We start from the raw sequence: 16,505 nt of genomic DNA on the forward strand, positions 1-16,505 counted from the left end.
ATTTAACGAAACCAATAACTATATATGGCGATAATCAGGCATGTTTAACTTTCGCTAAGACAGGAAGATCTGGTAGACGATCGAAACATATTGATACAAAGGAACATTTTATAAAAGACCTTTGTGAAAAGAAAATCATTGAACTGAAATATTGTCCATCGGAAATGATGAGAGCAGACATATTGACGAAACCGTTAGGAAATGTAAAGCATTCAAAGATGGTGCAAATGTTGAATTTAAATGAACGTTGAGGAGGAGTATTAAGAAGTAACGAATAGCAACGTTCATCGAAAGAACTAGTTCTCGTGTATATAAGTAAGCAAAGAACTGGAATAAAGTGAGTTGCAGTTTAACCACCGATCGAGCAAGTCGTGTTTATATTCTTCCACACAAGTGTAGTTTTTCCGAACAACGAGAAATTGGTTCTCATTATTCGGGAATCAAATGAACAAATGATACCCCTAGCCACACTTATCTACTTTGTTTCCAATTGTTATTTTATTTATCCATCTAACTTAATCGATTCTATAAATTGTTGAGAGTGTGACGATGCTTCGTCTAAACCGAATCTCTGTGGAGTGCAGTTTTTCTCGGTTCGTTGTGATATTTTTCCGGCTGTTTACGTAACGTAAGGCCGAAAACTTAATCCATTCGGTGGATCACAGGCAAACAAACCGGATCCAACGCCAACGATGTCGTCCGCGTTTCCAGCGACGCCCCGACCGCTGCCGGCGACCGTTTGAAATTGTTGATTGACGAAAAGGGCCGCCGTGTGTTGTTTGCCGGCGACACCATTACTGTCACGTTTATCCTTCGGATGATCCAGGACGCCGGATAATTTACTCACCACTCCGGCCTCGTTTTGCCGACTCAAGGGACGTCCATCATGTTCCGACGGTTTGTTTGCGCTTCCGAACGATGCGCTGGATCCGGTTGCAGCTCCCGTCGAGCTCGAACCGTTATGCTGCTGAGTGGCACCAGCATGGGCGTTACTCGAACCGATGGTTCCGTTACCGTGGTTACTGGTGTTGCTACTACTACTGCTACTATTACTGCTGTTACTGCTACTGTTATTGTTGGCGTTGCCACTATTGCCGCCGGTGGAGCTGTTGCTGTACTTTTTTGACTCGTTGACCTTCCGCGACCGTTTCCACTTCATGCGTCTATTTTGAAACCAAATTTTTACCTTTACCCGAATGATAAAATCAAAAATGTATGTTAATCGGCAATGAAACGTACGGAGTCAATGTACAAATCCACTCTAAACATTGCAGTGCTTCAAAACGCATTCGGTGGTTACCTGTGTTTCAGATAGGAGCAAATTGTTGGCCACTTCGTACCGCTTTGGTCTCGATAAATATTTGCTGACTTTAAACTGCTTTTCCAGCTCCAGTAGCTGCTGCGAAGTGAACGCGGTTCGCGGTCGTCGCGCTTTTCCGTATACCGAGTTCTGACCTGTGTTTCGAAGAGGAAAAGAAAAAGAAAATAAATAGAAACATCAGCCGAGGAAAACAAGTTTTTTTTCTACGTGCTTGCAGCATATTTTGCTTTTCGCATTGCTTCCTCGTTGGACTAATTTTGTTTGCACATTAAGAGATGCTGGAGAGCGTACATAACAGTTCCAGGCGGTATACTGCCATCGGAAGGGGGAACGCTAATGCACTGTTAATCTGTAGTGCTCAAATAGAATGGTAATAGCTTAATAATGCTATGTCACTGGTCAAATGAAGCAGTGAGTAAATCGGAAAGTAGATCCGCAGTCGAACTGCATTGTTTTAAAATTCATTTGTAGAACTCCGAGTTCCATATCGTCTGTAGATTTTAGACATTATTGACGGTAGGAAATGTTTTAAGAAAGAATTATTCCAGGAAATCGAGCATATGATAAGTAAATATCTTCTTTACAATTCGTTACCAACTCAGTTAATAGGAACACAAGCCATTCAATTGCCTTCAAACGGTTATGGTCGTTCTATTTAAATCGAAGGGCTTGCAACACAATTACAACTCTGTTACCTATTTAAAAATACACCCAAAAGCATCAAAATACACTCCAGTAGACTATAAAATTATCCGAAAAGCACATAAAGCCGTCCGAATTCCACCATCAAGCTGGTTACGCCATATTGAAGTTCATTTTGGACACACCCACCGGTCGCGGGTGTGGCCTAGAATGAACTCCACGTGAGCCGATTCGTTGCATTGTTCTCGAGCATTTTCCAAAGAAAAGCGCAAGCTCTTTGTTGAATTGCAGTTGCATTATATGCATGTGGACGATACATAAAATTCATCCTACTCGTTTTTCTTTTGCTGGTTTGAAGTACATGATTCCCTGTGGATGAGTTTACTAAATGCGATAGAAATCGACTGTACGGGCAAGCTAACAAACCGTTCAAATGGTTTAACATTGTATTCCACATTATCCGGTAGCAAGGATAAATAAATAATTTATGATCACAATAAATAAATAAACGGGTATGAAAGAGTTGATTAATTGTAACGCTTGGGTTCGTTCCCGACGGAGGATGGATAAGAGTTTAGTGAAGTGATTTTTCGTAAGATTATTCGTTCGATACTGTTTTTGGTAGAGTGTACTTACAACAAATACGAACTAATTCAAATAACTATAAATAATACAGGAAACAATAAAAATAATTTAGGGGGCTCAAGGCGCTGCTCGAGAACACGCCACGATTGATTCTGGCAACCCCCAGTATTACGAACGGCTGACGACCAATCTATAAAATACCGTCGGTCGGTCACAGTAACTCTCTTGGGAGAAAGGCCTAGTCCCACAAGGGGATGTTGAGTCATTTAAAATAAAAATAAATTGTATGCACGTAACCAACTTAGAAATGATGGATCAAACCATTACTGATTTCAATAATTCTTTTTCATAAACCGAGAAAGCCCGTAATAAGGCCTAATTGCAGGGACGAAATGCTCTGAGATCCAAGCATGTCTTTAACAATACGGCAACGCCCTTAAGACCTTAATAAATAAAATAAACTATAAATGTTTTAATAATATAAAAGCATCCTTAACCAAAAAAATGGATCTATCTTCAACGCAATTTCCATATGTAAACACACAATCATAACCGCACATGTTTCAAAAGAAAACGTTTTCCTCTTATTGTTAGCAACGATGAAATCAAATTAAATGTATCTAAACGACGTTTAATGTCAGCCAATTGATTTAAAAAGAGTAGAAAAAGGAGAAATATCGTACAGGGGGAATCATAAGATGCTAGAAATGTGTATTAATTAGTTTGCGTCCTACTTGAATCAGCAACATTTTTAACGAAAATCATCGTATTAGCTTTGATTATAATTATAATATATAAATGTCTTAGGTCAGACCCTTAAGTATGAGTGTTAAGACACAATATAAATATAAAAAGAAGTTAATTATCAAATTCCTAAAACCGATTCTTTTTCTTCTTCAATCGCCTATCAGAAAACTAAAGTTCATCGATCATGTTTATTAAACAAATGTTATATTCATTCAACCACGTGTCAAACTATGCAAATTTCTCGAACCCTCGGTACGCTCCGTCACTTTGCAAACTGCAACTAACGGTGCTCTATCGAACACTAATCGATTGGTGGCGGCACCAGAGCACTTGACACCGGTTAATATGTGCAGCACGGTCGCAAAGTGCAAGTGGTCGGAAACGGGGACGTTCGCGCCCCCCTGGAGTCCACTCGGCACAAACCCGCCGAGAGATGCCGCAATTTACATCCGCGCCGTAAAACGTCCTTCCCCCTTCATTCCAGTGCATCCGACGTATCCGACCGGGTTTTATTTATCAAATTATCAAATTGATTGTAAACACTTAGCCCCCGCTGCTGCTAATTGGCTCCGGCGCAGTTTTGCAGTTCGGCAGTGTCGGTGGTCTGGGGTGATGATGGGTGATAAAGACGAGGACATAGGGTGGAATGAAGAGAGTGCCGTGGCGAGAGACGAAGTGATAGTATCGTGAGGGATTTGGGAGGAGAAGGACGAACGGGGATGTTGCTCCCGAAGCACGAAGCCCATGAATATAATTCAATTAGTACCTAATCAGATGATCAGTAATTTGTCTGTTAGCACATATGCGAGCAATTTTTGAACCTTCCACGCAACGAGGGTTATCGATGGAAGGTGGAAGCGAGACAGTGCTGCTGGGAGGGCGAGTGATAGAGCGAAAGGGATCAAAAGGGCGAAGGGAAATGTCATAAATCACAAACCGGAGCAGGGGGGCAAAGCTGGTGCTTACCTAGGAGAGACCGAGAACGAGGCAAAAAGACCGTAGAGAAGGTGGAAAATGGTGATGGAAAATGAAAACGAGAGAAACAAGGAAGGACAGTACCGAACTGCGGCGATTCAACGCACCCAACGCTATATCAGCGTGCAGAGTAAATAGAACAGATGTCATTGTACAAAGTTAATTTGTTTAATTTGATTGCTATCGTCTCTAATATGAAGGGCGTTAAATGCGCCGGTGATACCGTTTTCCCGAGGTTTCCTCCGGGATTCGGCGTGCGGTGCGGTGTGGAGATAGGGAGGGGAATATTTGTGTAATCAAAGAGTGTCCGGGACGAGCAACCGAGCGGGCGGGTGGTGAAATGCGAAATGAACGAAACGAAGGGACCAACCAGGGTAAAGGGAAGGGAGAAAAACATTCCCTATAACGGAGAAAGATTAGTGACCCTAGTTAACTGCAATCAAATTATTGAAACCGAAAGTATTTACTTTATTCCCTCTGGCCGTTTGTGGAACGGACTCGTTCGGGTTCGTCGTGGTAAGAGTTTTCCACCCCTCCTCGCTGGAGGTAAAGCACCGTATCGATCCATGGCGGAAAAGGTACCATTTGATCTCTGAGTAAGGTCCAACGATTTCTAATTGATAATTACCTAGAAGAGTAAACAGTCAACATTTTACATTTGTATATTACAATTTTTCATAATTCATTTCATCCAAATCTTATTCTTTTAGCTCCATATCTTTTAACACTACTTGTGTTAAAAAGGGTAAAAATGTCACCTCTTAAAAAAGACAACACACAGAAGAAAAGTGCATGATTTTAAGTCTTTATTTGTCAGTCTCTGTTTCAATTGAAACCAACGTTCAACTAAGTTTCAAATTCAATAACTGATATAACAAAATAAATTAATTAAAATACAAATGATAATACAGCTGAGGTTTTTAGTACTCAAAATAATTCGCTGTTGAAAAAACTATTGGATATTGAATCGCAAACACACAGAAGAAAGGTGAATGATTTCAAGTCTCTATTTGGTTGTCAGTCTCTATTTCCATTGAAATCAATTACTTGAATTTTAAATAATAAATTAAATTTAAATGATAATACAGTTGTGGTTCTTAGTGCTTCAAATAATTCGGCGTCGAAGAAAAATAATGGGTGTTGAATTGCAAATAAACAGTGTCTACAAGACATTCCTATCATCATCTTATAACATGAAGTAGAGAACTTTGCAATACAAATCTCAAATGATTTAAAAGAATTAACTATGAAAAACAGGAGTAATAAAAAACTTTGTATGGACCAAAAAAGAGTTCGACATGAAAATTCATACTACGCGTATTCCAGAGACTTTTCAACGCTTGCAGTAGCGCCACTTTCTTGCTGACATCAACAATGCTAAATGGTCGGTATAATAAAAGACCGAGTGGCCGTTTAAGTTTCCCTGATTGCCGAGGATCGGCACCGAGGGACCGCGAGGGCGTTCTGACGCGGCGACAGGTTTTTCACCACACACTTGCTCAGTTTTCCGCCGGAGATTACCGCTGGAGGGAGATTCACCCCTTGCGACGACGCTGATTGTTCGCCAACACCGACCTCGAACCGAAGCGAAAGGGATCGAAAAGGGGGAATTTAACATACAGAGTGTACCAAGAGGGTCATCATGCCTCTCTTCCTCTCTCTCGCTTGCCTTCCTATGTCCTTTCCCTTTTCTCTCATTTTCCCTTGGCCCCTTGCTGGTGTTGCGGGTTTTATCGCGCACCATACCGCAAAGATCGCGGACACCGTATGGTCGGAAGTTTTCCAATGCAACCCTCGGTGTGATTAGAGAGATGGTGTTTGTTTGGGATCTGCTAGATAATCTAGTTGGCGATGATTTTCACGCAAAAAAGGAAAGCCACGGGAAATGCGCAGCCAGGATGCGTTGTTAAAACCGTACCTGGGGAAGGGAGTGTGTGTGCGTGTTCTTACGAATATTTTTATTTTATTTCACTATCGTCGACAGGGCTTTAATCGGCTGCATAGTGCGATTAATCGGAATCAATTAGAGTGAATTACAACGATTCCGGAAGGGATGGAACGCGTAGCATGTGGCTAGTGTTGCAGATGTGTTTTGATTTGAATCCATTGTTGTGAAACGCACATAAAAGATCATCTGTCATTCAGTCTTAACACGGAAGATTAGAAAATTTTATGAGAAATCCAGAGAAAATCTTGCAGAAACGATTGGTGTTGAAGCATTATTTTTCCACTGAAATGTAACAAATTTCTGTCCGTTGTTCTTATTTAATATGTTTTAAAAAGGTATTTCTCACTCATATTGCGACTACCAATATTCTATAGTAGTTAATCTTTAAGAATGTAAACATTTTTCAGAAGAAAACAGAATGCTGAATTGAAAACTGACAAATTCATGATCCATAAATCTTTTTTTAGAAGATAAGATATCATAATAGTAGAAGAAATATTGTTGAAAGACACTTTTAATTCGTTGTAGTAAACAAGCATCTTGATTTTTTTTTTCATCTTAAATAAAACATCTCAATCAGACACACATTTCTATTGCATCTATTGCCTAGATAAGCGACAAATAAATAAAATATCAAAAAGCGAACGGATCTCCTCGGGGGCATATCAATGAACTGGTAGCAAATTTGCAATCACAACATTACGTGACGTACAAATGACAACGACGATTCCCCAAACCCTTGAGAGACGGATGGTACGGTACATAAAAAACCATAAAGAACGATTTTTCCAACCCACTAGCTTGATTGTAGTATACTCGGGGCTCCAGCTTCCGTCCCCCTGGCTGTCAAATCTTCCCATTTGGCTTCGACCGCCTTTCTGGTGGTGCCATAAAAAAAGGAGAAAAATCGAAAACAAAAAGAAACTCAACAAGCCACCAGCCGCCACATCTTTCCACATCTCGGTGGCCGTGCCTTTCCTTGGGCCTCGGGTTTTGTTTCCTTCGGTGGAACGCCAGCGCGACAAATATCAATTCCAGCGGCGTGCCACCACGGTTGTTTGCGTAGGCGGGTTGTTTGGACTCATGCTAACAAATTTGGAGATAACTCGATTGCTTTGCCCTCCCTCCTACCCACCCTTTGTGAGCGCCCCGTCTCCCCAGTTCTGCAGTGAAAAATCAATCATACCGATCCTGCGATCGAAGGAAGTGAAGTAACTGGGAAACTGCGTACCGAAAACGATTGGAGATGATGGGTTACATGACCGCCAGACGCGTGGGGGTAACACAAATAATATCAACGTCGATATATTTATATATTGCAACATGGCTAGGTTTGATTGCATTACCAGATTACGGTAAACGGTTCTCGCCGGACGATGGGTTACGCGGGTGCTGATGTTTGGAATTGCAAATTGGGAACAATCGACAAGTGGAGGGCAAAGAAATATGATTGAGTTTCATGCAGATGACGGGAATTATTTGCACATGCAAAAATCAAACCGAACAACGGAGGGATTAAACGGCTGACTACACTTTACGACGAAATTAGCCACCCGTTCTTGGGGGGAACAGTAGTCATTGCGCGGATCTAGTATCAGTTATCGATGATTTAATTAATTCTGCAAGAATTTACACATACCGTGAGTTGCGACTCTTTGATCGATGTGAGACCGAAGAGTTTGCAAATAAGACTGTTGGGATTAAATAGCAGCTGAAGTACTGTCGGGAATAAATAATTTAACTGTTCATATCACTTAAACAAAAATCCCCGTTGCATAATGCACGGAGAAAGGAAAAGAAACACTGACAGAAAAATGGGATTGTACAGTTTATTGGACAAGTGTTCATAATTCCCTCATACTTGAGTTGGTATGATTTTGTTGTGTGGTAAGTTCCTTACATGCGTAACTTTGCAAAATGACACACATCAGAACATTATGCTACACTTTGATTTAAAAAACAACTTGTCCATTGGCGTTGATGTCCATTTGAATGTTAGAAAAATATAATGATTGATTGTTTAACTTATATTTAAATGCTTATTTTTATTGTTCAAATTCATTAGATGGTTCACAAGAATAAGTTCGAAAATAACAAGTAAAATTTTGAAACACCAGCTTAATCAAAAGCTACAAATCTGACCGGATTTGAAATGTATACCGACTCAAACACGGAGCCTTCCAAATCTGGTGCTATGTATAAAAGCAAATCCCATCAAGTGTGTGTAGCATTTACATTTATGGATATGTAAATAGTCCAGGGGAATGCGAATGCAAAAAAGAAACATCGTACGGGCCTCAAATGGGACACAGATTGAGGGAGAAATGGCATACTGAACATTATCATTTTTATATCGCACCTGTAAGCTCCGTGATTCGGGGATAGTAGATGTTGTGGTGCCTTAGAAGCTCGAGCTGAGGTAGCTGCATAAAATGGAACCGATTCCCCGCGTCGACCTGTGAGGAAAATTTGGAGCATGGGTGTGAAGCCAAGGGACGTTGTGGCAAGCAGTTTTGGTACATGGTGCCTCTCCGGCAAGCCTCCTCCTTTCGAGTCTGTTGTACCTGGTTCATATTCCGTATGAATTATCATAATTTCACGTGCCGAAAAAATAAATATCAATTTACATAATCCTCCGTACAGCACGACCCAGGGCGTATTGGAAGCTTTACGGAGTGGCACCGATGGGGACACCAGGATAGCTTTGCCAGAACCTACCGGTATACTTTTGTTACATACGGCCGGGTGTGTGTCGAAGGAGGCCGCATTCGACGTGAAGATAACCTGCGACGGGCAGAGGTTGTAGAACGGCAGATAGTCATGTTGGCTCGGGGAGGCGGACTTCGCCATTTGGCTCATCCCGCAGTCGTCCATATCCTGCGGTTCCACGCTGCCGGGGTTGATGGACGAGCACGAGTCGGAAGAGAAGGTGGACTCGGACCTGAAATGGATTAAAATGTATCTACTAATTAGGAAGTATGGCACATGTTTTTTTTACCAGTTCAACAAATAAGTAAAACTTTCAAATTCAAACTAAATTTCCAAATACAACGTAACGCAGGAGCACGTTCCAACATAAAACCATTCGAACGACTTTATGTTTATCGTTCACTTTCAATTAGTCGATGTTACCGAAATCAAATTAGCTGTAATGTGATAAGCTGATAATGCAATGCTGCTCAAATACAACAATCGATGTGATTCACATCGATCGATTGCTAGACGACACACGCTAGAGGTCTCTTTTTATCGCTCTCCGGGAGAGCTGTTTTCTGGACGCATCAATTAGTTCCTGTGGTCAATCAAATCAAATCTCGTCCGCCCAATCGATGACAACATTTTTTTTTTAAAGGGCCACGATAACTTCACATAAGTTCAACAAGGACCATCAACCCCACCGGCCAACCGAATCATCCCAGAAGCTCGGACCGATAACTGGTCTGATAGCAAATGCTGTTTGATTTGCTTCGGTCGCGTGTGGTCTCGTGATAAGAGGAGGTTTGTCGTTTTTAGTGTTCTTTTCTGGTTGCACCCTTTTCTTATTGGGGGGACTAATTTGTTTGATTTTACGATATTGATATGGTTATCGAAAATTTGGCTTTGGTTTTAGACTGGTTTTATTGCTAGGATAGTTATTTTAACTTAAAGTGCATTCTCCTAAAGGCCTTTGTTTAAATATATAATATGTTTGCTTTATTGCTAACTTTTTCATTTTTGTTTAATTTAAGCTAAAAGTTTTAATTTTCTATAACAACATTATTTGTATATTTTATTGTTTTCATTTTTCACTTTATTTTAATTATGTTACTGATTTGAATTATGATTAACAAAATAATTAACGAAATGAGTATATTTAATAGAATAGCGGGAAATAGAATTCACGAAAGCTATTCGTTGAGATTATTACTTATAAGGAACAAAAAACAAGTTCTATGAAATATATCCTTGCTGATTTAATAAAAATTAAGCTTACTGGGCCCTGTTTCTAGGAATCAACGTTATCTAGGTTCAATGTTGTAAAGATTCAGATGTTGCATTCAGAGAACATGCAGGATTATTAAATGTAAATCCAAGTGATTAAACCGAGCCTCACAAAGTTTGAACTTATATTAAATTGAAATTATATTCGATTTTTTAAATTTATTATAATATCAAATATCAAATAAAATTAAGCCCTTTTTAATTAAGCCCTTTAATTAAGCATTAAAAGCTGAAAACAGTCGTTAAACAAAATAACCTTTTTCCACCTTCCACAAGAGAGCAAAGATTGAGTTGTAAATGTTTGGGATCAGTTTCGCTGCAGAGATAACCAAACAAATCAACCATTTTGCCTGATTTATCTCGAAGCCGAATTGTGTGTTTGGATCAAATTTTCAAGAGAAACATATTAACGACAATCTTGAATTTCGATCTGCTCAGCCGCTTCCCACGACTTCGCAAGGACCCTCCCATCAAACAACGTACACTGATCCAATTACCATCGATACAAGCACATCATTCCCCATTTCCACAGCAGTTTTCTTCCTCTTCTTCCTTTCTACATGCTCGGGTCACGAACGACGCACACACTGCGAACGATTTGCGGAGGCAACAATTGTTGATTGGCGAATGAAATATGGACGAAAAAGGGCACCCAACCCGCGTGTGGCGTCTTCAAGGCAATCGTCCACACGGTAGCATCCACTCCAGGGAACGACGAATGGCAACAATCATCTTCTTATGTGCCTTTTGCCACCGTCTTCCTGTCGGATGTACTCACAGTACATAATTCGTCCTGCATGTGTGTTTGTGTGTGTATATGCTTAGATGTATGTTTGTTCCATGCCAACCCCCTCGTCCCCCTTGATGCGAATGGCAATCAAGCATCGAACACACAATCACATTGCGCATGTATCGTTTAATGCGCAATGATTTGTTGGGCTCGGCTGAATTTCGGTTCGAATTCCCCCCGGCAGGGGACCATTCCCCAGCAACGGCCACCTTTTTGAGCGACGGCGTACAAGGTCCTAGGCGCTTCGGTGCGATAAATGGATTGCGTACTGATTTTGGTCGACGTGTAGAAAATACTTGAAAATGCTTGCTCGTTCTGATATAAATCACAACGAATGACAACGGATATATCTGTGCTTTGGAGTGCTATGAACTATGAACGGCCAGCTTCAACGAACAGCATCGCATTTCAGGATAAATACATATCATGCAGACACGAAATATTGATTTTAGGACGCGGTTGTGCATTTGAAAAAAACAGAAAATACTTTAAAATAACATTCATCTTACTGAAACTATACTAAATATATTTTAAACAAAAAGGAATTTTTGTTTGCAAGGACAGAAATAACAGAAACGTAGCATATGTTAGTTTGGTTTGATATTTTAATCTTTACTACTTTATGAATCTTTAAAAAAAACAACAACTATACTTTTTTAAAATTTTTGCAATCGCCTCAAATACTTTGATACTACTAGTTCTGATAATAGTTTACAATCCAACAACTGGTGCAATTTAATTTTACGTGTATAAATTCAAAACACCCGTTCATAAGTGACATGACCAAACACTCCCAGTGCGCAAAATCATCGTGCTTTCTCGTTCTGTCTAATTGACAATTGTTAACAACAAAACGAGATAGCATGACGATTTTGCACGCTGGGTTTAGCCTATATGACAAACGCCACAATCTAAGTGTTATCTAGCCCTTGCCACACCAGGAGCAACTACTATCTATCAATTAGTGTCGTGAACACGTATTATCAAATAAACTCATTAATTAGCTGCACACGTACACCACGCCTTCCGCCGTGACTAGTTCACGCACAGGTGCCAATAATAAGTCTATCAAAATCGATGATACCAACCACGCGATGCCGTGTGTTCCGGCGTTTTCCGGCCTGATTGACGTGTGCGCCAGAGTCCCGCACGGGTAGTGGTGGTGGTAAGGAAATTAATTTGGAATTGTCATGTAAGTGATTGCTTCTGTCTGCCTAGATGATTAATCTCCACGCTACGTGCACGGTAATGCAATGTACTGCTTCCCCAAAATAGGTACATAAACATGGACCCGACGAAGATAACGCCAGCCAAGGCATACCAAGGTGGAACACGGTTAGTTGATAATGATAACGTATCCGTTGCATAGGGTTGCATCAGATAGTGTGTGGAATGAAAATTGATTTAAACGGGCCAAAATTGAACATCCAATTGATTTTGGACGTCACAGCAGAAGAGTTTTAATTACATCCGATAATGATTGTGGGCCGAAGGTGATATGAAACTTGAGATTCTTTCATATAGCACACTTCTGTTATCTTCTTAATTTCTGTTAAATTAGTTGAACACTGATAAACAGGGAAAACCAGTAAATTATATCTTTCCATAGAATATCAACCATGACATAATTCTTTTGTATTTGCATTAACATTAAGATATGATTTCTTTTACATTTTAATGTAAACACATCCCTTGCTTAGTATGAATTAAAGAAATAATCCTCTCTGTTGCAAGTGTTATGAGCTGTGCTTTTCAGTATTCATATAGGTGAAATCAATGCAAAAGATTATTAAATAAATAAATGTATGTTTTTTTGGTTAACCAAAATACAATGCTTTTTATGGCCAAGTAAGAGGATGTGTATGTGTAAATAGAAAACATCATCATGTTTTAGTACCGCCACTGCGAAGATGATCAAGAAGCGAAGTCTTTGCTTTTTTGAGGTGAATACTGATGCAAAGTTTCCCGAATGACTAATAAACTGTGGCTACCGTCACCGAGCGGTTGATGCTAAGCTCGGTTTCTGAAGGTGCCATTTTCTGCTAATCAACGGGCGCCCCAAGGGCACCGACTCATTATTTACAACCAAGCAAAGCTCTAATCACCAATTAGTGCCAGCCAGGACGTGCTACTTCCGTTAGCTTCCACCACCAGTTCCTTGGATGCTCCACGACAACCGTAGTCCTTTCTTCGAAGCATCAATATATCCTTTCTCGCTCTTTTACACGTTTCTCTCTCGCTAAAGTGGTTAAATAAAACAACAAAAGCGTACAAGAAAAAGAAACAGACTTCGAGTGAGCAACAACGATGGATATAATGTACTGTAATTACATTCTTTAGTATGAACTAAAAAAAAGTAGGGACTTTGAGACAACGGGTCCGTTTTCCGCGATTCGGACAATCAGCTTCCATTGGGCGGCCATTTTAGCTCCACCTACGGCTGCGCGGTAGAAAGGATGCAAACCAACGGGGGAAATCATCGAAGCAACCAAGCAAGTAATGGCGGATAGGAGGATCACTGGTGAACATGGTTTTCTTTGCATTCTATTCATTTAAGTTTTAGCAACTTTTTCTTATTACATTTATTTTTATGAGTAAGATAAGAGGGTCACCAAGAACGTTACAGCCGTTGCCAGCCAACTTTGCCTCGAAAGCGGGTGATTTTGCCTCTAACGCACGTTATTTTGAAATAGCTCATCAACTGTTGTCTCTAAAGCAACTGGTATTGAAATAGCTCATTGACAGTTGCCTCTAACGCATCTCATTTTGTCTCTAACTCATCTGACTATGCCTCTAACGCAGGCAAGGATAAAAATAAGGAAAAACCAAAGTAATTGTGGTTATGATACATTGTAAGACTCCAGGAACAATTAACATTATTATGTTGGTATACTTTAAAGCTATTCTTATGTATTTTTAAATAATTTTACGTTTAATTTTTATACGTGCCTGCATACGTATCAACTAAGAAGCCTGCATTGCGGTGTTCAACTCGGCGGCATAAACGTACTTGCTTGGATTAATGTATGTCACTTGACAGCTAAGAAAGTGCGTTTATGCCGACGAGTTGAACACCACAATGCCGGCTTCTTAGTTGTCATACGTAAAAATTAAACGCAAAATTATTCAAAAATACATAAGAATAGCTTTAAAGTATACCAAAATAATAATGTTTATTGTTCCTGGAGTCGTGCAATGGATACATTGTACCACAATTACTTTAGTTTTTCCTTATTTTTCAGCTTGAGGCAACCCAGACGCGTTAGGGACATAGTCAGATGAGTTAGAGACAAAATGAGATGCGTTAGAGGCAACTGTCAATGAGCTATTTCAATACTAGTTGCTTTAGAGGCAACAGTTGATGAGCTATTTCAATCATAGGTGGGTTAGAGCTGAACATAGGTGGCAACGGCTGTATGATAGCATTTTGTACTTAATGTTTATAACTGAAAATAGAATCAATGGCGAATTCATTATGTTTGTTTGGTTTACAATTTTATTGATAATGATCATGTACATATTGCCTACATGGCTTAAAAGAATGATTCTACAAAACTCTATTATGCTAGCACCTTTTTATCTGCTTCATAAAATAAAAATATTCACAGATGAAATTCGTTTATAAAAATCCTTTATCGTGTAATTTTTGCTTCACTAATGGCATACGGCATTAATGGTTGATATATTAAATAAACTGTATGGTTTTATTATTTTCGTATTTGGTATTCTCCATTCGAATAAATCTATTTTATAACATATTGCATTGGAAGTTCTTCAAGTAATTTCTGCTCATCTCTGCATATTCCTACTGACTCAAGCCTTTCAATTTTTAAAATAAGGTCTATAAGGTATAGAACAATGTTATCAAAGGGCAAAGGCAAAGTCCATGTTTGGTTCTTATAAATATTATTTTTTCAAATCATGTCGCAAAAATCAGTTATAAGGCTAGACGATAAATCGAAGTCCATTTCCTCGTAGCTTTGTTAGGATTGATGCTTGTTTGTTTACACTTTCCAATACATTATTTCTAGATTTCGGCTTTAAAAATTAGTATGTAGCAAATGAAGGAATCAGTTTAAATGAAATAAAAATCGTTTTCCAAATTAGGTCATAAGGTCGATTACGTTATGAAGTGTTACGAAAGTCAATATTTTTCGAAGAATTACCTCGAATTTCGGTCATCACTTCCGTTAAGTCCATCACCCATCAGATCACCGTGCGAGTGGTTGTCCTTCGCCAGGGTTGGTGATGTTTGTTGGCCTGTAGTTGCATCCTGCTCTTTGCTGGCAAGCAGTGCCTCAATGCGAAATGAATTTGCATTGTTGCTAGTTTTCGTGGTCCTGCACAGGACGTCCGATCCAGTACCAGACACAGCATCCATGTTTGAGTTGAGCTCACTTCCTGTTAAAAGTCCCGTCGCTGTTTCACTTGTCTCCACAGCACCGTTATGCTGTCCTGCACCACTCATTGCTGATTCAGCGATTAATCGAATTGAAATCGTTGCACACAGTTCACTTTAAGCTCTCTTTTCACTGTCCTCTATCATGTATGCACGCACTTGATCGGATAATCAACAACTCATCTTATCCAGATGTTCTGTAAACGAGAGTTTTGTCGGAATTCCTCACATACACGAATTGTTTGCACTGTTCGTATTACGACTGTACTAAATATAATTATTAAAATTGTACACGGCACTTTGTACACGATCTTACTAACAACTGGTAGCCACTGGAAGGAAGAAAAAAATACTTTTATCACCTCTGTTTTCGCAACGTATACACTGTTCGGTGGTTAATGTTCAACTGTCGCGTTTTCGTTGAATCCTGCTCGCATAGTGTTCATTACAGCATGGAGGAAGAAAAGCCTCTGATTCGTTGATAGCGCTAGGGGCGGTGGTGAGAAAAAGACCACGCAAGAAGCGAGAAAGAGATCGCGAATGTGCAGTGCATTGACTCCGCCCTCGAAATGTGAATACAAAAGCAAAGCTAAGTTAGGTGAGATTGAGAAAGTAAATTTGTTTGTTCATTTTTAGTCCTTTGATAGGTTTTTAATAAAGAGCATCGTAAATGGAAGATATTCTCAAGACTAACAACGCTATTCAGAATTTTTTTCAGTCTAATTTTTAACGAACAAACATCTGGGTGATGATGAACAAAATAATGACAAAATCTCAAATTCAAATTACTTATACGCTGATGTAGAACTACCAGGTTATTAACAATTAAGAGAATATATTTCCGAACGACATTTTTGAATATTCGGTCATCCAAGCGAGTGGAGCTTTCAAGTGACACATTAGTGAAACGTCAAAAGCTGTGACAGCCTCCAGCTATCTATTGCAACAGTGTTTTCACTGGGATTTTTGTTTTGAAAGACCTTTCTTTCTTCGTGCCAAAAAGATGACGACGATAATATGGACCTCCTGTAGAATCGTGCGTGCTGAAGGTTGAAGTGAATTACGGAATAATCCACCCCCGCCGTAGTGATTATTATTGGTTGTGCATGGCAATTTG

The 16,505-nt window shown here is 39.7% G+C and overlaps 1 protein-coding gene across 1 annotated transcript; it reads right to left on the reverse strand.

Annotated features, from left to right (window-relative positions):
• Positions 1-619: 619 nt before the first annotated feature.
• Positions 620-15,370, reverse strand: LOC131294126 (homeotic protein proboscipedia-like). The gene is made up of 5 exons (XM_058322171.1): positions 15,156-15,370; positions 8,937-9,159; positions 8,578-8,674; positions 1,301-1,455; positions 620-1,186 (listed from the first exon to the last, which is right to left on the reverse strand). Exons 1-5 carry the CDS (start codon positions 15,368-15,370, stop codon positions 620-622), a joined length of 1,257 nt encoding a protein of 418 aa, XP_058178154.1.
• Positions 15,371-16,505: the final 1,135 nt, after the last annotated feature.

The sequence above is a fragment of the Anopheles ziemanni genome, chromosome 2 (assembly GCF_943734765.1).
Source record: "Anopheles ziemanni chromosome 2, idAnoZiCoDA_A2_x.2, whole genome shotgun sequence".
Classification (NCBI taxonomy): domain Eukaryota; kingdom Metazoa; phylum Arthropoda; class Insecta; order Diptera; family Culicidae; genus Anopheles; species Anopheles ziemanni.